This window comes from Papio anubis, chromosome 11 (genome assembly GCF_008728515.1).
Source record: "Papio anubis isolate 15944 chromosome 11, Panubis1.0, whole genome shotgun sequence".
Taxonomy (NCBI): domain Eukaryota; kingdom Metazoa; phylum Chordata; class Mammalia; order Primates; family Cercopithecidae; genus Papio; species Papio anubis.
In genome coordinates, this window is record NC_044986.1 from 65,899,742 (window position 1) to 65,921,590 (window position 21,849).

Consider the following 21,849-nt stretch of genomic DNA (forward strand, 5'->3'; position numbering starts at 1 on the left):
GCGCCCGCCACTACGCCCGGCTAATTTTTTGTATTTTTAGTAGAGACGGGGTTTCACCGTGTTAGCCAAGATGGTCTCGATCTCCTGACCTCATGATCCGCCCGCCTCGGCCTTCCAAAGTGCTGGGATTACAGGCGTGAGCCACAGCGCCCGGCCTCTGCCCGGCTAATTTTTTTGTATTTCTTAGTGGTGACGGGGTTTCACCATTTAGCCAGGCTAGTCTCGAACTCCTGACCTCAAGTGATCCGCACGCCTTGGCCTCCCAAAGTGTTGGTATTACAGGCCTGAGCCACCGTGCCCGGCCTTGTTTTTGTTTTTGTTTTGGAGAGAGGGTCTCACTCTGTCTCCCAGGCTGGAGTGCAGTGGCACAATCACGGCTCACTGCAGCCTTGACTTCCCCGACTCAAGCCATCCTCCTGCCTCAGTCTCCCAAGTAGCTGGGACAACAGGCGCACCACCGTGCCTGGCTTTTTATTTATTTTTTAATTATAGAGTCGGGGCTTTGCCATGTTGCCCAGGCTGGTCTTGAACTCCTGGGGCTCAAGCCATTCGCCCGCCTCAGCCTCCTTAAATGCTGGGATTACAGGCGTGAGCCACCGCGCCAGGACTTCAACCTAATTTGAAGATGGGGTTTCCCGGGAGGACCCCTTCCCAAGGCTGGGTTATCACCTGGCAAAAGAAAGGGACTTCCGAGGTCGTTTTGTGAAGGCCTTCAGCAGATCTGTTTCACGAGCAAACCCCAGACTCCAGCTCCATGGGAGCCTATTGGCCCCACCCTGGTCTACCACACATCCCAAGATGCCGTACTCCGCCTCCCTGAGGCCGAATAACTCCACTTCCTTATTCCATTCACGTTTGGCACACTCATTTGCACTTTCAACACCTGGGCGATTAATTCCTGCCCTTTTCCCATAGTTTTCCCTCTTGACAACAGAGGAAAGTTCGCATTTCTAAGTACCCCGATTAGGCACGCTCGCTGTCTCCGTAGAGCACCTCTGGGTCACACTCTCCCACGCCCCCCTTCATTAGCACAGGCGTTGCCAGAGTTGCACTCGAGCTATTTGCAAGACCGTCTCCCGGTCCCATCCCTTCTTGGTCCCCTCTAAGGCCCAGGGCAGCAGCTCCGCCCCTGGCCCGCCCCCTCCCAGAGGCTGGGCCGCCGCGGCCTCCCATTGGCCGCCAGGGCTGGCAGGCTTCCCGGCTGGGGCTGTGATTGCCGCGCGCCAGTGTCAGTCCCGGAGAGAACGCCGGTGGCGGGGCTCGTAGCCGGGCAGCCGCAGGTGGGGCCTCGAGCTCTGGCTGAGAGACCAAGCCGGAGAGCCCCGGAGCCCCCGTAACCCGCGCGGGGAGCGCCCAGAATGCCGCGCGGGGACTCGGAGCAGGTGCGCTACTGCGCGCGCTTCTCTTACCTCTGGCTCAAGTTTTCACTTATCATCTACTCCACCGTGTTTTGGGTGAGTGACCCCAGTAGGGCCCCGGGATGGGGGGTGTGGACCACACTCCGACCGCCGCCTCACTAACCCGGGGTTGGGTCCAGACTTAACCGCTCCAGGGAGTGCGCAGGGGAGCGCGCGCGAACTCCTTGTGTGTTGTTCTACCCGGGAACCGGAAAATTCTGGCGGCCAGAGCTCAGCCTGAATTTTCAGCCGCCCTTTCGGGAGTGTTAGAGCTGGTTGCCGACCGGCCGAGTGCCACCTGGCTCACCTGTCCGCTGGCCGACTGGCTAGGACGAGGTGACCGCGCTGGCCGCACCCACCACGCCTACCCTGTAGGACTGACTTTGCCTCTGCATCGGCCTGTGGAGCTTAAGTAGTTAGGCTTTGCAGTCGGGGTTGGGAGACCTGGATTCCGGGTCTGGTCCCTGCTAATTACTTGCAGATGCCCCTGAGCAAGAAAGACGCTTCCCCGCTGCGTCTTGATTTCCTCTTTGGTGGATGCGCGTGCCTCCTGCGTGGCGAGGAGGATTCCATCAGACGACGTCTCCTGCACTCCTAGGTGCTCAGTTTCCGCTGTCGCTGGGCTTCACCTCCTCCTCTGCCTTGTTAGGGGACAGGATGGTAGGGGTTAGACATGAACCAAGCTTTGAATTTCGTCGCTCCCAGTGGTCTTTTATTTTACATTTTAATTTTTATTTAAAACATTGCTAATCTCTGTATTGTTCGAATTTTAGTTTGTGCATTTCTGAAATGAGCACTTGCTGAGTGATCTTGGGGAGGTTACTTAATCCTTCTCGGCCATGGTTTCCTCATCTGTAAATGGACACAGTAATTATTTTCAACTTGTAGGATACTCGCGGAGATTAAATGAAATAGGCCGGGTACGGTGCCTAGCTAAGAGCTCAAGAAGTGTGAGACATGATTACTATCATGCGCAGGGAATCTGGACACCTGTGGTGTAAGCTGCCCCAAAATACTGGGTTTCTGTAAGGGTGTCTCAGATTAGGCTGGGCCCTGGTCTAGAGATGAAGATATCTTCCTACAGGCCAGCTCTGCCCCGTCACTCCGGGATCACTCCCTGCCTCCAGTACACCAGGAGAGCAGACTTGGCCAGGGACCCCAGGGTGGTTACTGACACCCCATTCCCACCAAACACACACACACTCTCCCCTGTTGTCCTCCTTAACCCCTTGCTGGGTCTCTTCTGCTAGCAGGAGCTGCTGGATTTGCCATCAGGACTGGTTTTGCCTGTGACCCCTTTGTGGGTGGGGCCTTGCCTAGTAATCGGAGATCCAGATTCAGCTCTGTTACTGACTTATGGATATCTTAGGCAAGTCACTTACCTGTTTTGGGCCTCAGAACTGTTCGTTGACTTTTCCATCTATAAAACTAGTCTGAGACCAGTTTCCAATCCAATTCTCTGACTCCAGGTAATGTGGAAGAGAGATGAGCAGTATGTTTGGGGTGGGAGGGTGGAGCAAGGACCTGTTGGTGGAAGCTCCAGGGAGACAGAGGGTCATATGTGGGATGGGAGTGCGGGTGATTTGAGCTAGAAATCAGCGGTTGCATCAGAATCTACAGATTCTTGTGCCCTGGCATAGGTATTTATTTAAATTTACTTAAGCTTAATTCTAGTAAATTACTTACCAGAATTAAGGTAATTCTAGTGTGCAGTCAGTATTGAAAACTGCTGCCCTAGGTGGTCTCATAGGTCCTTTACGTCCCTAGGATTTCTGTGCCTGCCCCTTGTCTGGCCTGTGAGCCCTTCTCTCTGTAGGTCAGAATTGAAAGAGGAGAGCCCAAGGTTGATGGGTAGGGAGGTAGGAAGATGGGAGTTGTATTTCGGGCTTCACCCTTTCCCCAGATGTATAAATTACTAACCAATCTCTCTACCTCCTCACACTTCCATTTTCTCATCTGTAAAATGAATAAGTGAATCTCTGCCCTGCACCTCACTGAATTATTTTAGGATTAGCAATATGGGGAAAGAGTGACATATGAGCAAAACAAGTGCAGTACAAACATACATCATGCAGTTAAATAAAACCGAACTCTAATTTTTTTTTTTTTTTTTGAGATGGAGTCTCGCTCTGTCGCCCAGGCTGGAGTGCAGTGGTGCAGTCTTGCCTCACTGCAAGCTCCGCCTCTTCCCAGGTTGACGCCCTTCTCCTGCCTCAGCTTCCCGAGTAACTGGGACCACAGGTGCTCGCCACCACGTCCGGCTGATTTTTTTTGTATTTTTTAGTTGAGACGGGCTTTCACCATGTTAGCCAGGATGGTCTCGATCTCCTGACCTCATGATCTGCCCGCCTCGGCCTCCCAAAGTGCTGGGATTACAGGTGTGAACCACCGCACCCGGCCCCCGAAACTCTAATTTTTAAGGCTTTGCTCTGTCGCTGTCCTTTGCAGCTCCCAGAGAAGCCCACTCAATGACCCTTGCCTTGCTTCTCTTGGGCAGGGCGGTTCTCAGAACTTGGACTCCCTCCTCTGCCGACTGAGGTTGCCTTACTAATCCTTAACTCCCCTCTGGAGAAGTATTTCTGTTTAAAATCTCCACACTCATGCCAAGAACTCAGCCACCTGCCAGCTCTGCCAGGGCAGCTCCAGGTGCCAGAGTTTGACTGCAGGGCAGGGCCCAGTGTGAGTTAAGTAATTTGTCCTGGACCAGGTTTACTGTTATTTGGAAACCATTTACAGGAAAGCCCATTATCTCTGGGTCCATCTCTGGGGTTGAGGGAAGGGTTACTTGCTTTATAAGTACAAAGTGCTAACAATTTGCATCTGTTTTTAAGTCTAGAGGGTTCATGAGTTTTATGACAGGCTTGTACCTTCTGTAAGACTTTTTGCTTACTTTAAAAATTACTACTGGGGCTGGGCCCAGTGGCTCACACTTGTAATCTCAGCATTTTGGGAGACTGAAGTGGGAGGATCACCTGAGGTCCAGAGTTTGAGACCAGCCTGGCCAACATGGTGAAACCCCATCTCTACTAAAAATACAAAAATTAGCCAGATGTGGTGGCGTGTGCCTGTAATCCCAGTTACTCGGGAGGCTGAAGCATGAGAATTGCTTGAACCCAGGAGGCGGAGGTTGCAGTGAGCTGACATCATGCCATGGCACTGCAGTTGGGAGACAGAGCAAGACTCGGTCTAAAAATAAAAAAAATTACTATTGGCCAGGTGTTGTGGCTGATGCCTGTAATCCTAGCACTTTGGAAGGCCAAGATGGGCAGATTGCTTGAGCCTGGGAGTTCCAGACCAGCCTGGGTAACATGGTGAAACCCTGTCTCTACTAAAAATAAAAAAATTAGCTGGGCGTGGTGGCATGCACCTGTAGTCACAGCTACTTGGGAGGCTGAGGTGGGAGGATCAGCTGAGCTCAGGAGATGGAGGTTGAAATGACTTGAGATTGTGCCACTGCACTCCAGCCTGCATGAGACTCTTGCAAAAAAATAAAAAATAAATTACTATTGATGGAAATGCATGGTTTCCATCATGATGGCTTGGTACAAAATTTAGAAGTAGAAAAGGGTAAGACTGGGTGAGGTGTAATCCCAGCACTTTGGGAGGCCGAGGCAGGTGGATCATGAGGTTGAGAGATCGAGAACATCCTGGCCAACATGGCGGAACCCCATCTTTACTAAAAATACAAAAATTAGCTGGTGTGATGGCGCGTGCCTGTAGTTTCAGTTACAGCTAGAGGCTGAGGCGGAGAATCACTTGAACCCGGGAGGTGGAGGTTACAGTGAGCCTAGATAGCGCCACTGCACTCCAGCCTGGCAACAGAGTGAGACTCTGTCTCAAAAAAAGAAAAAAAAAGAGAAAAGGGTAGTGGTTAGTGAAAAGCCTCCCCTCCTACTCCTCTCTCCTGGCCTGCCCAGTCCAGAGGGGGCCTTTGTTATCAGTTTCCTGTCACTCTTTTCTGAGCTATCCTAGTCAAAGGATGTCCTAGGCCAAACATATGTATATTTAAAATAAGGTAGCACACTATGCACAAAACTATGTACCACTAGAGTGGAATCTATGCCACATTTATTTAATAGTCCCCAGCTGGGGAACTCTTAGGTTGTTTCCAATGTTCATTCGTTCTTTCTCCTTCTTTCCTTCCTTCCTTCCTTCCTTCCTTCCTTCCTTCCTTCCTTCCTTCCTTCCTTCCTTCCTTCCTTCCTTCCTTCCTTCCTTCTTTCTCTCTCTCTCTTTTTTTTTTTTAACTGAGAACAGTGACACGGTGAGTATCTCTGAATGTGTCATTTTGCATGGGTGTATATGTCTGCGGAGTAATTTCTAGGCGTGGGGTTGTTGAGTTAAGGGGTATGTGAATATATGTTATACATGCAGACACACGCCTGTCATCAGTGTATATAGCTTAATAAGTTTTCACAAAGTGAACACACCTGTACAGTGAGCCCCCAGGTCAACCAGCAGAATGGACAGCGGAAGCCAGATACCCCTCAAGCCCTCTTCTAGGCACTATCTTTTACCTTTGGGGGTGGTCACCACTGGATTATCTAGCAGTATAGAATAGCTTTGCCTGTTTTTGTATGTGCATTTAACATTTTGATGTTACTAAATTGTCCTATATAGAGGTGATACCAATTATAATATTATTTACTTAATATGCTTATTTAAATTTACTTTTTTTTTTTTTTTTTTGAGACAGAACCTCACTCTTTCACCTAGACTGGAGTGCAGTGGTGTGATCTTGGCTCACTGCAGCCTCTGCCTTCCGGGCTCAAGCGATTCTGCTGCTTCAGCCTCCCGAGTAGCTGGGACTACAGGCACCTACTAACATGCTGGGCTAATTTTTGTATTTTTGATAGAGACGGGGTCCCACCATGTTGACCAGACTGTCTCAAACTCCTGACCTCAAATGATCCACCAGCCTGGGCCTCCCAAAGTGTTGGGATTACAGGCGTGAGCCACTGCGTCCAGCCTAAACTTACTTTTTAAACTTAAATTTCTTTTTCTTTTTTCCCTTTTTTAAATTATATATTTTTTTATTTTCTAGGCACATAGATTCAAGTTGCCCTGAATATACACGCCTTTAAATTTATTTTTAAAAGAAGGTTTTATGTTAGTATTATGAATGAGAAACCAAGACCCCTCATCATAAATAGCAGGTAAAGTTTTAAAGTAAATATAGTACAGGGAAAACAAAACAATGATACTAAATCCTAGCTAGATGTCGTGGGTGCTGAAGGCTGTGACCCTGATGCCCACCCTCTCTGTTCAAAAGGTAGGTTGGCAAGTCCTTGATGCAATCGGAGGGGTGGAAAGGGCATTGAATGAGGAAAGCTCAGTCTGTAAGTCCCTATGAATATGCCCCTAAACCACTTATGGTTATCTGTCCCACACTCAGGGCCCTCTTGTTTTCAGCAGGGAACTTTGGGGCTGCAAAAGGGTGTGTTTGAGGCTCACTTGGCAGAGCTGGCATATACCCCAGGTCTCCGCATCCTCAGGCCAGTGCTCCTTCGCCCTTCCAGTAAGTCATGGAGATGTCTGCGGGAGAAATGAGCTCACACAGAGGCACTTAGAGCCTCCTCTTCCCACCATACAGGGTGAATCATTCTGACACATGCACCCTCAGCCTGTTGGGGACACACCTCTAATTTTAGCACTGCCCACAGGGTATCTTAGAGATCCGCTTACAGGACTGCTTTCCTTGCTGGACTGTGGGCTCCCGGAGGTCAGGATTGTCGCTCATCCATATCCTCCTCTGAATGCTGGCCCTGGGGCCTGCACACACAGTAGGTGCTCAGGAGAGGCTTGTTGCATGATGGTGATTGAGTCCCACTTGCACCTACAAGGCGGGATCCAACGTGGGGCAGAGGCCTGGCTGGGGGTGTAACCCGCAGTGGTCAGGTCTGCTGAGGCCTTGACTTTGCAAAGTGGGCAGGGCTGATCATGGTGCTATGGGCTCCCCTCAGAGCACCAAGCCTATTTCCTTGATAACAGGGTAGGACTTTCAAGTGGGTAGAGGTGTCATGGCTGGGGAGTGTTGACTAATCAGGAAGAAAAGGACTTGGTGGGAGTTGGGGGCAAGTAGGGAGGAGCTGAGGGTGGATAGGTCGTGGAGGCAGTGAACGCCAGAGGCAATAGAAAGTCTTTCTGGGCCTTCTCCAAGGATGAACCTACTTATCAGAGCTTGGCCTGTGATTTCTTACATTTCTTATAGTTTAATGGTTAAGAGTGTGGATTCTGTACGCTGTTGCCTGGGTTCAAATCCCAGCTCTGAGACTTAAAGTTTAAGTGGCCTAGGCATAACTTCCATGCACCTCTCTAAATGGATATTATGTACCTACCTGAGAGTTGCTGAGAAGATTAAATGGATTAATACATCTGAAGAGCTTAGAGCAGTGCCTGGCACATGACGAACACGCCATCAACTACTCACAGATTAGCCGTTCTTTTCCTGCCTTCCTCTCTGGCCTTGCTGCTCAAGAGCCATAGACTAAGAATGAGAAGGGCTGTTAAAGACACCTCTAGTGCAGCCTTTTAAATTTACCGAGGAGAAATCAGAGGCCTGAAGAGAAGTGAGTTGCTTGAAAGCCCACGGCAAGTTAGTGACAGGCCAAGACCAGACCCAGGTTGCCTGACTCCAGTTTCTTCCTCGGGACCTCATGACCTTTCCAGGCACCGTGTATGTTCCTCCCTGTTGTCAGGGTGACGGTGGAAGATAACCTTTCTGAAAAAGGCCACGTCCCTGGCCTCCCAGTGAAGCGCTAGGTGAAGCCAGGCCGAAAAGAAAGCACTTCTCCGGAGACAGTTTCCAGAAGATTTTTTTTTTTTTTTTTTTTGAGACAGAGTCTCGCTCTGTCGCCCAGGCTGGAGTGCAGCAGGACGAGATTTTTACTTTCAAGAAGAGCTTTCTTGTTTTTGTGAAAATAATACATGTCCATAGCTTAAAAAATTAAGGCATTCAGGAAAGTACAATGAAAACAACAAAAGTCCCCTCTGATTCTACCACTGGGATTCAACCACTGTTATGTGTCAGTAAACATTCATCTGGACATCTTGTAAATATATGTAGACATTTTATTTCTTTAATCATTTTTCTTATTGTGTTTGATTTGTCGAGCAAAGTTCATTTTCTGGCTGTAGATAAGCAATCCAAATACTGAAACTCAAATAGTGAAGATGAAAGTGGAGCAGCCTTCATATTGGAGAAGTGGCCAGCCGTGCCTAATGGGCCGTCAGAGATGATCTCACAGCGTCAGACTGGGCTCAGGCCTCGGGCACAGAGAGGTCCTCCCCTCCCCCAGTCTGGCCACAGAGCCTTTAATATCCAGAGAATCAGGCCTGCAGCCCTGCCCGGGGTGTGGAGAACCTTCCAACACCTTCATTTTATAGATGAGCAAACTAAGGCCCTGAGAAATGTCCTTCGCTCTTAGCCTCGACTTTGTACATGGTCTCCTTCCCCACTTTAATAGGGGAATTGCTTTGTGTCGTAGGACTGGACCTTGCTGCCTTTGGGTTGGTTCCTGGAGAAGCAGGAATAACCACCTGCCCTCCTGCCCGGAGCCCTTTCTTCCCAGGTGATTCACAATGCCACCGTGGGGTGGGGCTCACGGTCAACCTGATAAGGGACTGATAATGAAATTTCTGTACCAACTGGCTCCCCACAGGGGAAAGATGTTTTCTGGGTAAGTCTGGTCAGAAAACTTTGCGGGGGTAAAAAACAAAACAGACAAACAAACAAAACAAAAAAACAAGTTTTCTCAGAGAGAACTTTTAGATGCGAATGGGTTTGACTCGACTTCTTGTTGGAAGGCAGGAGCATTCAGTCTTAACCAGCCGTGCTCTCTGGTTGATTTGTTTGTTCATTAAGTCAACAAATAGTTATTTGATGCCTACTGAGTGCCAGGCGCTGTGATACTGTGATAGGTGTGGGAAACAACTATGAACAAGGCAGGCTTAGTCCAGGCCCTGGAAGACAGACAGAGCAGTAAATAAATATCACTTGGGATAGGTGCTAAGGAGAAAATTAGGAAGCAAGTGGGGAGGGATGGGCGTTTCTACTTTCGATGATGTGGTCAGGAAAGCCTTTATGAGGAGCTGATATTTCAGCTGAAGCTCAAATAGAGAATAAAGACTTGTCCAGAGAATAAAGACTCTGGACAGCCATAAAGACTTGTCCAGAGCATCCCAGGCAGAGAGACCCATGAGTGCAGAGTCCCTGAGGCAGGTCGAAAGCATGGCTGCCACAGATGAGGAAGCCCAGGAAGGGCCGTGCTGTGGGTGGAGAGGGTGGCAGGGGCCTGGTTGTGTGAAGAGTTTGGGGTTCGAGTGACTGAGAAGCAGGGTTTCATTGTCAGGCCCTGTGGTCTTGCCATCCAGAGACCTAGATCAGGTGTTGGCTATTCTGTGTGACATTGGGTAAAGGACCAGCTCTCTGAGCCTCCAAGATGCCTCCTCTGTGGGTACCCCAGAGGGCGATGGGGAGGATCCTGTGAGATGAGAGGTACAAAAGCACAGGGTCTACTCTAGGGACCCCCGCCCACGGAGGGAGGGAGACTCTAGGGCCCCCCGCCCATGGATGGAGGGAGGGAGAGTCACCTGGGAGTCTTGCATTGCCCAGGGGTAGCTGGGGAGATGATGAGATGAGATGAGATGAGATGAGATGATGAGATGAAAACTTCTGGAATCTGTCTTGTCAGAGGAGGCTCCTTTGCCCCTAGGGGTACTCAGCCTGCCTAGAACAGATGGCTATGGAAGCAGCTCCTCCAGTCAGATGGTGTGACCCCTTGGGCGTGCATGTGGTCTTTTCTAGAGGCTGGGCCCCTCCCACCTCTTAGTTTCTTGGCTACCATGGCACACTGTCAGAGGCACTGGGCCACAACAGGCACGCAGGGCCAGGCAGGCTGTCTGAGAAGTGTCCTGCAAGGCTCTGAGAGGTCCTAGCCCTCAGTCAGCATGAGTTGTTTAGCTCCAAGTTAGGCCCCTGAGCCGGTGGAGGTGAGGAAGAGACACCATAGACTTACGGTGTCACCTTCCCCAGCTAGAGGGTCGGCCTGTGAAGGAGATGGCAGCCATCTCTGCCTCTGGTGGTGTGCCGTGGTAACCCAGGAACTAAGGGGTGGGAAGGGCCCAGTCCCTGGAAAAGACCACATGCATGCCCAAAGGGTCAGACCAACTGGCTGGAGGAACTGGTTCCATCAAGGGCCAGTCTGAGCTGGGCTGCGTGACTGTGGTGGCCTGACTGCCACATTTTGCTTCATCTCTTTGGATTCTCAGAGTGACCCTCGAGCTGGGCAGGACAGGGAGTCTTGTCGTGTTTTACAGAGGAGTCCTTGGGAGGACTCTGAGGGCTTCGCTGGGCAGGGAGGCCTCGCAGAGAGGAGTGGAGATGAGTCTTGGGAGAGGCAGGGCGGGCTACAGAATGTTTCTTGGGCCTGAGTGTTGAGGTCAGAAATGCCCTCTGGGAAGACCAGGTCTGGAGGCCAAGCAGAGCTGAGGAGGATGAGCACTTCTTGGTTGGCGGGTGAGGAGAATGTCCATGTGACAAGTCATGGAACACTCTCTGCGCCTTGGTTTTCTTGTCTGCTGGGACGGGATAGCTGTTGTGCTGCCCACAGGGGTGAGGCTTGGATGAGGCAGTGCCCACAGAGCTCTGAGTGGGCATCTGGCTGGGTAACCGTTCATGCAGATGCTGGGAGGAGACGCCATCTGCCGCGTGTCTCGCCACACTTTGCGTCATCTCTCTGCATTCTCAGAATGACCCCGTGTGCCTTGTCCCATTTTACAGAGGAGGAGACTGAGGCCTGAGCATGGAAGTAACTTGTGTGAGAACCATCATTTGCATCTGTTCCTGAGACAAGAACCGTTTCACTGTGGGGAAGGTGCCTGTTGGGTTTTAATTTTTTCCAAAAGGGACTTTCTCGCCAAGACATTTTGCATCTGGGCCTGCAGGGAAGCAAATGTTTCCCTGGAGGGTGGAAGGAAAACAGCCTTGGCCCAGACGGGCTTGTTTTTCCCTCCTCAGAGCCCTCCCACTGCCTGGGAGAGCGGGAACTCCCGATTCCTGGGGCTGCTGGAAGTCCCTCTCAGGATGTTGCCTGTGACCTTATACGAGTGACACAGCACCCCCTACCCACCCAGGCTGTTTCCCATCTCCTACCAGAGGGTTGGCCATGCCAGCCTCTCCAGCTGTGCTGGGTGCAGTGTGGGGAGACTGTGGGTGCTTGGGGTCAGGGTGTTCATTTCTGGGCACTCACCATGTGCCAGGTGCTGGGTGCAGGCATGGGCACACTGTGGCTGGTGGTGGGCTGAGGCCAGCCTCTGGCCCGCCCTGTGGCAGATTGGGACCATCTCCTAGGTGCAGTAGGGTGGGGTGTCGGCTGCTGAGACTGCACAGGATTCTGAGACTAGGTCACTTCCCAGAGTCAAAAGACAGTACCTTCTTGGCCAGTGGACCTCGACTTCATGGCTCAAGGCCTCCTACCCTGGGAGGATTTCACAAGGACACGTGTCTACTCCCGACCCGCCCCCATCACCAGAGCTTCTGATTCAGTGGGTCTGGGCTAGGCCCAGTCACCTGTAATTTAAAAAAAAAAATTATAATTATAATGACAGGGTCTTGCTCTGTCACCCAGAGCAAGTGGTGCAGTCATGATTCACAGCAGCCTTGACCTCCTGGGCTCAAGTGATCCTCCCACCTCAGCCTCCTGAGTAGCTACAACCACAGGCATGTGCCACCATACCTGGCTAATTTTAAAGTTTTGTGTTTTTTTTTTTTTTTTGTAGAAACAGGGTCTCACCATGTTGCCCAGACTAGTCTTGAACTCCTGGTCTCAAGTGATCCACCTGCTTCCACCTCCCATAGTGCTGGGATTACGGGCATGAGCCAACACACCCAGCTTTATCCGTAATATTTTTATTTATTTTTATTTTTTAATTTAATTTTATTTTTGAGACGGAGTCTCGCTCTGTCGTCCAGGCTGGAGTGCAATGGCGCGATCTCGTCTCACTGCAAACTCCGCCTCCCAGGTTTACACCATTCTCCTCCCTCAGCCTCCCGAGTAGCTTGGGACTACAGTCACCTGCCACCACAACCAGCTAATTTTTTGTATTTTTAGTATAAACGGGGTTTCACCGTGTTAGCCAGGATGATCTTGATCTTCTGACCTCGTGATCCACCTGCCTTGGCCTCCCAAAGTGCTGGAATTACAGGCATGAGCCACCGCGCCTGGCCCTACCTATAATTTTTAAACTTCCCTGGGTGATTCTAATCCGCAGCTGGAGGCGAAACCACAGCTCCGGGTGGTATCTGTAAGGGAATTCTGATGGTACTGGCGATTTCCAGGACACCTTTCTCTGTAGGTGAATCCTGAGTGATTTGAGACCTTCTTCTGACCTCTCTTACAATCTGGACAGGTTCTCTGAGCTGGGGAAAGTTAGCAAACACAGTTGGGAGAGGCCCAGAAAGAAAGAGAACACTCTAGCCAGGGGTTTGGGAGAAGAGTAGGGGGAGTCAGTAGGGCCCCATGTGGGTGAGGAAGGGTTGGTGGAGGTATGTGGAGACCACCGGCCTGGGAATGTGGGAGACTATGAGAGCTGGCTTCTCCTGCAGGGAACCGGGATGTATGTTGTGGGAGGGAGAGGAGTCTGTGAGTTGTAGAATTTTGCTTTCCTTTTGGTTATCTTCAAAACATTCTTTTATGTGCTCTAAAGACAAGGTTTCTGTGCGGTTACCTTTGTAACCGAGTAAGTTTCTATAGAATCAGGCTTGAGTTTTATGAGTCAGGGATTCAGAAACTTGTGGGGTGGCTGGTGATAATTCTTCCTCCTTAAATGATATCTCGAGTTTGAGAAGTCTCGATGCAGGATTATCGTGTTGGAAAGCTGGCTGTGATCTCCAGGTCAGTGACCCCAGTTCTGGCCCCCATAGGAGAGATGTGGCAGGCGGTGATCTATCCCCACTTCACAGATGGTGAAAGAGGGCCAAACAGGGGAGAGAACGTTGCTTGGGGTCATGGTGGTAAGCTAGGGGCCAGTTAGCAGAAGGATGAGGCCTTGATTTCTCACTCTGATGGGTGAGCTCTGTTGTGGGTTGAGTCGTGGCCTCATTAAAAAGGTATGTTCTTGGCTGGGTGCGGTGGCTCACACCTGTAATCCCAGCACTTTGGGAGGCTGAGGCGGGTGGATCACTTGAGGTCAGGAGTTAGAGCCCAGCCTGGCCAACATGGTGAAGCCCCGTCTCTACTAAAAATGCAAAAATTAGCCGGGCATAGTGACACATGCCTGTAATCCCTGTTACTTGGGAGGATGAGGCAGTATAATTGCTTGAACCTGGGAGGTGGAGGTTGCAGTGAGCCGAGATGGTGATACTGCACTCCAGCTGGGCATCAGAGCAAGACTCCGTCTCAAAAAAAAAAAAAAAGTATGAAGGTATGTATGTTTAGGTTCTAAAACCTGTGAATGTAACCTTATTTGGAAAAAAGGTTTTTGCAGATATAATTCAGTTCAAAATCTTGAAATGAAATCATCTTAGGTGACCTGAGTGTGCCCTAAATCCAGTGTCAAGTGTCTTTATAAGAGAAAGGCAGAGGGAGATTTGAGATGGACAGAAGAGGAGGCCATGGGCACACAGAGGGAACTGAGTACATGGCCTTCTGTGAGCAGACGGAGGCAGACAAGCCGGAGGCAGACAAGCTGAGCAACTCTGGGAGCCACTAAAAGCTGGCAGAGGCAAGAGGGCTTCTCCCCTAGAGCCTCTGGAGGGAGTATGGCTCAGTAGACACCTTGGCCTCTGGCCTCCAGAACGGTGAGAGATTAAACTTCTGTTTTAAGCCACCCCATTTGTGGTCATTTGTTCGGGCAGCCATAGGAAAATGCAAGCCCTTCTGCCTCAGCAGGTGGCCTTACTAGGGAGGGGCCCAATTGAGCAGGGCCCTGAGAACCACCTTCCTTCTGTGGGTTGTGCTCAAAACCAAGGGGGAAGGAGCAGGGTGAGAACAGGGGGGCTGGGGGAGGAGTGAGACTGTGGGTAGTGAGGTTTCTGGCCCCTCGTCAGGCCGGGGGCCATGCCCTACAGCTGGTTTCTTAGGGCTTCCCCTTTGCAAGGAAAACCTGATGGAAAGAGGTTAAAACTGAGGAGGGTAGATGCGAGCTAGCTCTCGGGAAGGACTTGCCAGTTGTGAAAACAGTTAAATCAAAACTGCTTGCCAAGCTGAGCTGTAAAACATGGGATTCCCTGACAGCTTCAGAACAGGAGCGTCACCCATTGTGTGGGGCAGTTAGTATGTGGCCTGGACTTCCAGTGGGTTGAACTTTGAGGGGCCATAGAGGGCATCTAGTGCTACCCCTTCCTTTCAGAGAGAAGGAAACCAAGCCCCAGTCTACCCAGCATGTGCCCCTGGTTCTAAAACTCTGCCAATGGGACAATCTCTAGTGTGCAGGGGGGACAATGGACACTACTCAGTGGTTTCAAACCAGGAGCTTCCTGTCCAGCCAGGGGGTGGGGACAGAGTGCTGACTTGTGACTTCTCACAGAGAAGAGAAGAATGTTCCCTGCCGGGTCAGAACCCAGGCTGAGGGAACCCTGTTCATGTCTCTGGCTTGGTTCTGACTCAGCCTCTGACCTGGGAGGGACCGGGTCACAGGAACAGATGAGCCAGCCCTGTCCCTGTCCCCTTGAGAAGCTGGCGCTCACTGAGTCCTAGCAGCATGCTCCGACAGCTGCAGACATTCTGTGATCTGGGTGGAGCAAGCAGGCCTGGCCAGAGGCTCCCAGGAGGCTGTGGCAGAGACACTTAGCTTCAGGGTGTTGGGCTCTGGGCTTCCCCTGGGAGTGGCAGTGGCCACTTGGCTTTCCAACCACTAGGCGGGTAGACTCATGTTGAGAGCAGAGACAAGATGAGGGCAGGAGTTGTTCAGGTACCCACAGACCCTGAGATGGAGTGGGGCCTTCTTCTGGCCTGTTTGTTTCTACAGTATCTTCCTTCTCCACTGTGGTCTCCTGGTGCTGGCCTCACATGGAATGAAACTTGACTTTTTTTCAGCCAGGAATTCCCCCACACTCTGTCTAGCTGGGTTGTGCCTTCTGCATCCTCCTAGGTTGTCCTATATTGTCTTTCAAACTAACAGTTAACGAGCTCTTCCTGTGTGCCAGGCTCTGGGCTGAGCTGTTTTCTAGCCATTCTCTCATTTCATCCTCCAGCAGCCTAAGAGACAGCGCTGCTCTTGCCTCATTTGCACTTGGGAAGGAGATGCTCAGAGAGTTAGGTAACTCACTCGTGAGAACTGGAGGTGGGGTGTGAAGCCTCTCTCTCTCGGCAGACTTACCCGCTTCCTTCCTGGCCTAGATGTTTGTTCTTCTTTCTTGGGAGAACTTTTCTTAGAGAGATGGACTTTTTGGGGATGTGTTGTTTGTCCTTTGGTTTGGTCATTTAGTCACTCATCAAACATGTTCTAAGCATGAGGGTGTCTCTGATCCTCCCTGAGGCTCTGCGCTTCCAGAAGGCCATCCTGGCTAGATTAGTAACTTTATGTAGAAGTTACAAGACATTGCTAACACACGGACTGGTATCTCTGCTGGAGTAGCACCAGCTCCCCAGGGCAGGGGCCACAGGCTCTCCCAGGGAGGTGGGCTGGTTGCCACCTTGGGATGGAGGGAGCAAGCTGACCCGAAGTGGCACCAGACGCCAGGGCCCAGGTCCCATTGGCTCTCTGGAGCCGCAGGAAGGCAGAAGTGAGGCCAGCATCACTGTCCTTCAGAAATGCATCCTTAAATTTTTCTTTTTTTGAAGAGGATATGCCAGGGCGTGAGAAGTCTTGTTCCTGATGAGGGAGGGCGGCCTGTGGCGGACAGATCACTGGCCTGGGAGATGGGAGACCCGGGTTGCAGCTGCTGAGTGAGGGCTAATTTGCGGTGTGACCTGGTGGGCGTGCCAGCCTCTCTCTCAGCCTCAGATTCCCATCTGCAAAATCATGGGGTTGGGCCAGATCAGCGTCCCCCCGCTGATTCCTGGTGGTGCACGAGATGATTGTAGGTGGGCTATGGGGGAACATTTAAACATTTTAATGTGCATGTGGGAAGTGTGATGTGTATTAAAAAAATAATTAGTACCTCAAACTTGTGATTGTGTAGGTCTTGATTAGTTTAGGTCAGGACCGTATTTACTTGAGTAAGAAAAGCCAGTGAGGTTTTATTAAAACATTGAGTTAATAATAATGCAAGTAGCTGGCCAACCTGACCACGTGGAGACGTGATAAGAGAATGGCTGGAGTTTGGGAGACACTGGGAGTTCTTAGTAGTTTCTTCCACCTCTTTTCTGAGAATGTAGGCAGTGTGGCATCTCCTGGTCAGGTGCAGGCACTTAACACAGTCTGTGTACTGCTGACTGTTAAGGAAGTGGCTTCTCATTATGGTCCAGCATCTTACATTTACAAAGTAGTTTCGCCACCTCAGAGTCTCCTTCGCGTGACCATTATATTCCCATGTCACAGTGGAGAGGCAGTTGGCGCTCTGAGGGAGATGGTCTGTCCAGCATCACGCAGCTCGTAAGTGGTCCAGCGCCTCCAGCTGGCCTAGGCTCTTTGCTGGGTCGCATCAGCGCCAGCCCTCTGGGAGCCCGTTCCTGACATTTACCTCCTTTCCCGGCTGCCACTTTCTGCACAGGGTTTCACAGTCATATTGGCTTGTTGCATGCATCTTCTCTTGTCCTGATATTCTTAAAGCAGAGGAGAAAAGGATTTAAGATGACAAGCGACCCTCCCTCTCCCTTCCCCCAGGCCTCTTCCCCATGCAGCGAGGAGCATGTTCTAAAGCCCTCGGCACCCTGTTTCCTAATAGGTGCACTTGGATGTGTAATAGGCAGGTTCCCATTACAGCCTGTATTTAGCTCCAGGGTAGCAGTTAGTGAAACATCTGGTTTGGGCATTAATTCAGGCCAGAACAGGCCACCAGACCGAGGCCTCGGTGAGCTCACCCTTGCCTGTGGCCACTGAGACTTTCCTGATGGCATGGAATCTGGTCTGGAGTTTTAGGCAAAGGAAGATTCAAACCTGTAGTAAATAAACCTCTTCCTTTAGCCTGGTATGGTGGCATGTGCCTGCAGTCCCAGCTACTTGGGAGGCTGAGGCAGGAGGATCGCTTGAGCCCAAGAGGTTGAGGCTGCAGTGAGCTATGATCACACCACTGTACCCCAGCCTGGGCAACAGGGTGAGACCTTGTCTCCTCTAAACAAAACAAAATAAAACAACACACACCCACACACACACACACACACACGCACACACACACACACACACAAAAAACTCTTCTTGGAAAACATAGAACTTGCTTGCTATAGACAAGGTAAAAGAATGTTCTTGGATATAGTTATAGCCACACCACCATTGTCATGCCTAAGAAAATACTAAGTTTATGCCAAAGCACACCTAATTGTCCCTAAAACATCTCTCATAGCGCATTAAAAAAAATCAGGACACAGCATCACAGCTTATACATTGCTTTGGGTTTCTTTTTGATAAACAATGGCCCAGTGCATCTGAAACTTGAGGGGTGACCTCTGAGGCCCTGAATGTTATAGGTTCTGGGGTCCTGGTGGGGACTGTTGTGTGTTACTTGCCTACATTGTCCCTGATCCAAGACCTACTGGGGCCAGGTGGTTCCTTTCGTTGCTTAGGGGAAATTCAGAAAGCCAATTAGGAAAGGCTTGCCTGGAAAACTGTCCCCACCCACGAGACTCCAGGCTCCGCCCGCTCCCCCACAGTCTCATTAGTAGAGCTGATCGGTTTCTGGAAGCTAGACCCAAGGCTCCCTGAATCTCCACCCTTAATCACCAGGTGCACACACTGGGCCCCGTGCCAGGCACTGGGGAAAGATGCTCTAAAGGACTGAAAGACCCCCAGCTGGCGGTCCACAGCCTGCCTGGGGAGACCCAGTGTGCCCCGGTGTGACCGGGTCATGGCTCTTGGAAAGTTAGTGCACTGATGTGTGGGGCAGCGGCTCTTTGTTCCTTGGTTCTGATGCTTGGGATAGGCTGGGGTAGGGCCGAGAGAGCCCCCTTCTCTCATACCAGACGGGGAGCATTATCAGGCGGCTGGAGTATCCCCTAATCAATACTTCCTGTATCAAGCTGCGATAGGGGAAATGGACTTTTTTTTTTTTTTTAAGTTAAGCCCACAGAAAAATGGAAGGAAGAATTCAAAGAACATCTGCCCACCTCTGAGTTATCAGTTGTGGACATCTTGCCTTAACAGCTCTCTCTAAATACACCGCTTCTTTTTTTTTGCCAACCTAGCTACAAGGAGACTGCAATCGTTGTGACCCCACTCCTCTAAATACCCCAGCATTCGGCTTCCCAGAAAGGGCATTCTTCCTCACACCACTGCTGTCCATCTGATTAAAAAAAATATCACCATGAAATCAGACTTTTCAGTCCTACATACAGGCCACATTTCTTATGACATTCCTGTGTTGTAAGAAATATGTTTGTTCTTTGTCCCCAGTTCCTGCTGAGAGCTCTTAAAACCCTTGGAATTTCCTGATAAGACTGCCTTTCGTTATTAATAGTGAGCCCATTTTGTCACACCTGAGTTTATGCTGATGAAACGACTTAGGGTAAGGCCCTAGACGGCCTTAGGATGGGGCGAATCACCAGAAACACCAAATAATTAGAGGGTTGGACAGTTCAGCCTCTCCCATAGGCTGGACAGAAAGGGTGTGGGTGGTGGGGGATGGGGGCTGGAGATTGGGCTCTCTGTAAAACTTTTTTTTTTTTTTCCAACTCTCAACCAGTAGAAGAGAAAAACTCTTGAACAATGAGATTAGATGAGCTTCTGGGTTTGGGAACTCACTGAGGTGTTGAGGGGTGGGCGTGGGCCCAGAGTGGGCCTGGGAGCTGCCTGCCCACCTTGCCCAGTGCATCTCCTTCTGGCTGTTCCTGAGTTGTATTCTTTGTATTCTTTGTATTTCTTTGTATAAACTGGTTAATACAAGTAACCCTGAGTTCTGTGAGCCATTCGTGCAAATTATGAAACTTGGGGAAGGGGTTGTGGGAACCCCTGACTTACAGCCAGACTTTGAGTCCTGGACTTGTGATTGGCATCTGAAGGTCAGGCAATCTTGTAGACTTTTTTTTTGCATCGGAGTCTCACTCTGTCGCCCAGGCTGGCCGGAGTGCAGTGGCTTGATCTTGTCTCACTTCAACCTCTACCTCCCAGGCTCAAGCAATCCTCCCACCTTAGCCTCCCAAGTATTAGGTTGGTGCAAAAGTAATTGCAGTTTTTGCCATTACTTTTAATAATACTATATTTTTTTAAATAGCTGGGACTACAGGTGCACGCCACCATGTCCAGCTAATTTTTGTATTTTTTTGTAGAGATGAGGTTTCGCCATGCTGCCTAGGCTGGTCTCAAACTCCTGAGCTCAAGCAATCTGTCCACCTTGGCCTCCCAGAGTGCTAGGATTGCAGGCGTGAGCCACCATGCCCAGCCTAATCTCGTGGGCTTGAGCACGTTAACCTGTGGGATCTGATGCTAACTCCAGGTAAATGGTGTCAGAATTGAATTACATTGTATGACACCCAGCTGGTCTCTCAAGAGAATCAGAGAACTGGCTGACGGTGTTGGAAAGCACCTCATTCCCCAAATGTCCTTTGTGGCTGATATTTTACCCAATCCAGGATCCAACCAAGGTTTGTACATTACTTCTGGCTCTATATCTCTTTAATCTCCCCCAGCCTAGACTATCCTTGCTTCTTTTGAGTCCTTTGAAGCCTCCAGGCCACTTGATGTGTGGAATGTCTGGATTTGCTTCAGAGCTTCACAGCTTCCTCATGATTAGGTTCATGCCACACATTTCCTGCAGGAGCATTTCACAGAGGGGTGCAGCGGGAAGTACGGAATATCCCATTAGGGGTGTGTGGCCACACTGATGGCCACTTTCCCCACTTTCATAGTAATACTAAGCCAGATAGCACACACCATGGTTGGCCATCCTGAACTTGACCAGCCCTCTCCATTGCAATGGCACCTTTCCCCATCATGATGAACACATAGGCTGATGTGAAACACTCTGGTGAAAGAACTTTTAAAAGTTAATCTGAATATGAGACTCCCCTGCTTAAATTATTTCAATTATTTCCCTATTCCAGCCTGAAAATACACTGCCTGCTTCTGGACACCCTTCACATGCCCACTGTGGTCCAGGCCACTGTCACCTCACATTGGTCACCACAGTAGCTCCCTGACCGGCCCATCCCACCTCCATCTCCCAGTTTCTTGGCATAGCAGTCCAAGCAACTCATTTAAAGATCACAGCCAGGCGTGGTGGCAAGCACTACTTGGGAGGCTAAGGCGGGAGGATTGCTTGAGCCCAGGAGTTCGAGACCAGCCTGGGCAACATAGCAAGACCCCCGTCTCAATTATTTAAAATAAAATAAGATCACAGTTGCAACAGAGCACTTCTCTGCAAACTTTCAGTGCCTCCCACCCACTCAGAGCAAAAGTCAGTCTTCTCAGTGGCCTCAGAGTTCCTTCCTGATCAGCCCACTGCCTCATCTCCTAGATGCTCCCTCTCCAGCAGCCCCATCCCCCTTGCTGTTTCTTGAAAACACAGGCACATCCCAAGGCCATGGTGCCTGCTTGGATGCTCATTCACGTATCCGTGTGGCTTGGTGCCTCCTCTGCTCCAAGTCTTTTCTCAAATGTCACCTTCCCTGGCCACACTGATGGCCACTTTCCCCAGCTTCCCTAGCCTTCTTCCCCGTTTTATCTTTCTTGGTAGCACTTATAACCATAGCATAGTAGATATTATTCTTACATATTTGCCTCTCCCCAAGTAGAATGTGAGCTCCACCAAAGCTGGGATTTTTGTGGTTTTCTTTCATTGCTCTCGTTGCACATCCAGTTCTTAAAATAGTAGCTCCCAAAGTGGGTCTAGGGACCTCTGGGTTCCACTGTCAGGTGCTCTTGCATCTAGAACCACTTTCATAGTAATACTAAGACTCCTATTGTCACTCTCTCGGGAGCATGTGATGGAGTGTCCCAGAGGCACCTGAACACTCGATGTGGCAATGGAGCCGATGAGGAGCAGATCTGAGAATCCAGCTGCCTTCTCAGCAGCCAGACGTTAACATTTACAAACATGCAGAGCCCACGCCACTCTGCTCACTCAGTTTTTGTGTGTTTTTTTGGGGGAATTTTTTAAATAAAAAAATATGCTATTTAACATATAAATCAATATTTATTTATTTTTTTCTCTGTCTCTCTCCCTCTCCCTTCTCTCCCTCCCCTCCCTTCTTTCCTCCCCTCCCCTCCCCTCTTTCGACTCTAGTACCCAGGCTGGAGTGCAGTGTTGCAATCACGGCTCACTGCAGTCTTGACCTGAGCTCAGGCCATCCTCCCACCTCAGCCTCCCAAGTAGCTGGGATCACAGAGCCGTGCCACCACACCTGGCTAATTCTTACTT

At 50.3% G+C, this 21,849-nt stretch overlaps 1 protein-coding gene across 2 annotated transcripts in view; it reads left to right on the forward strand.

Moving 5' to 3' along the window:
- The first annotated feature begins 1,233 nt into the window (after positions 1 to 1,233).
- The window catches only part of TSPAN15 (tetraspanin 15), a 55,426-nt gene continuing 34,810 nt past the window's right edge, over positions 1,234 to 21,849 (forward strand). The window contains exon 1 of one of the 2 annotated variants that reach the window (XM_003903844.4): positions 1,234 to 1,454. In XM_003903844.4, coding sequence (XP_003903893.1) covers positions 1,359 to 1,454 — 96 coding nt within the window. In that variant the 5' untranslated portion in view covers positions 1,234 to 1,358. The remainder of the gene's footprint in view (positions 1,455 to 21,849) is intronic. The other variant, XM_009214781.4, reaches the window with a different exon arrangement.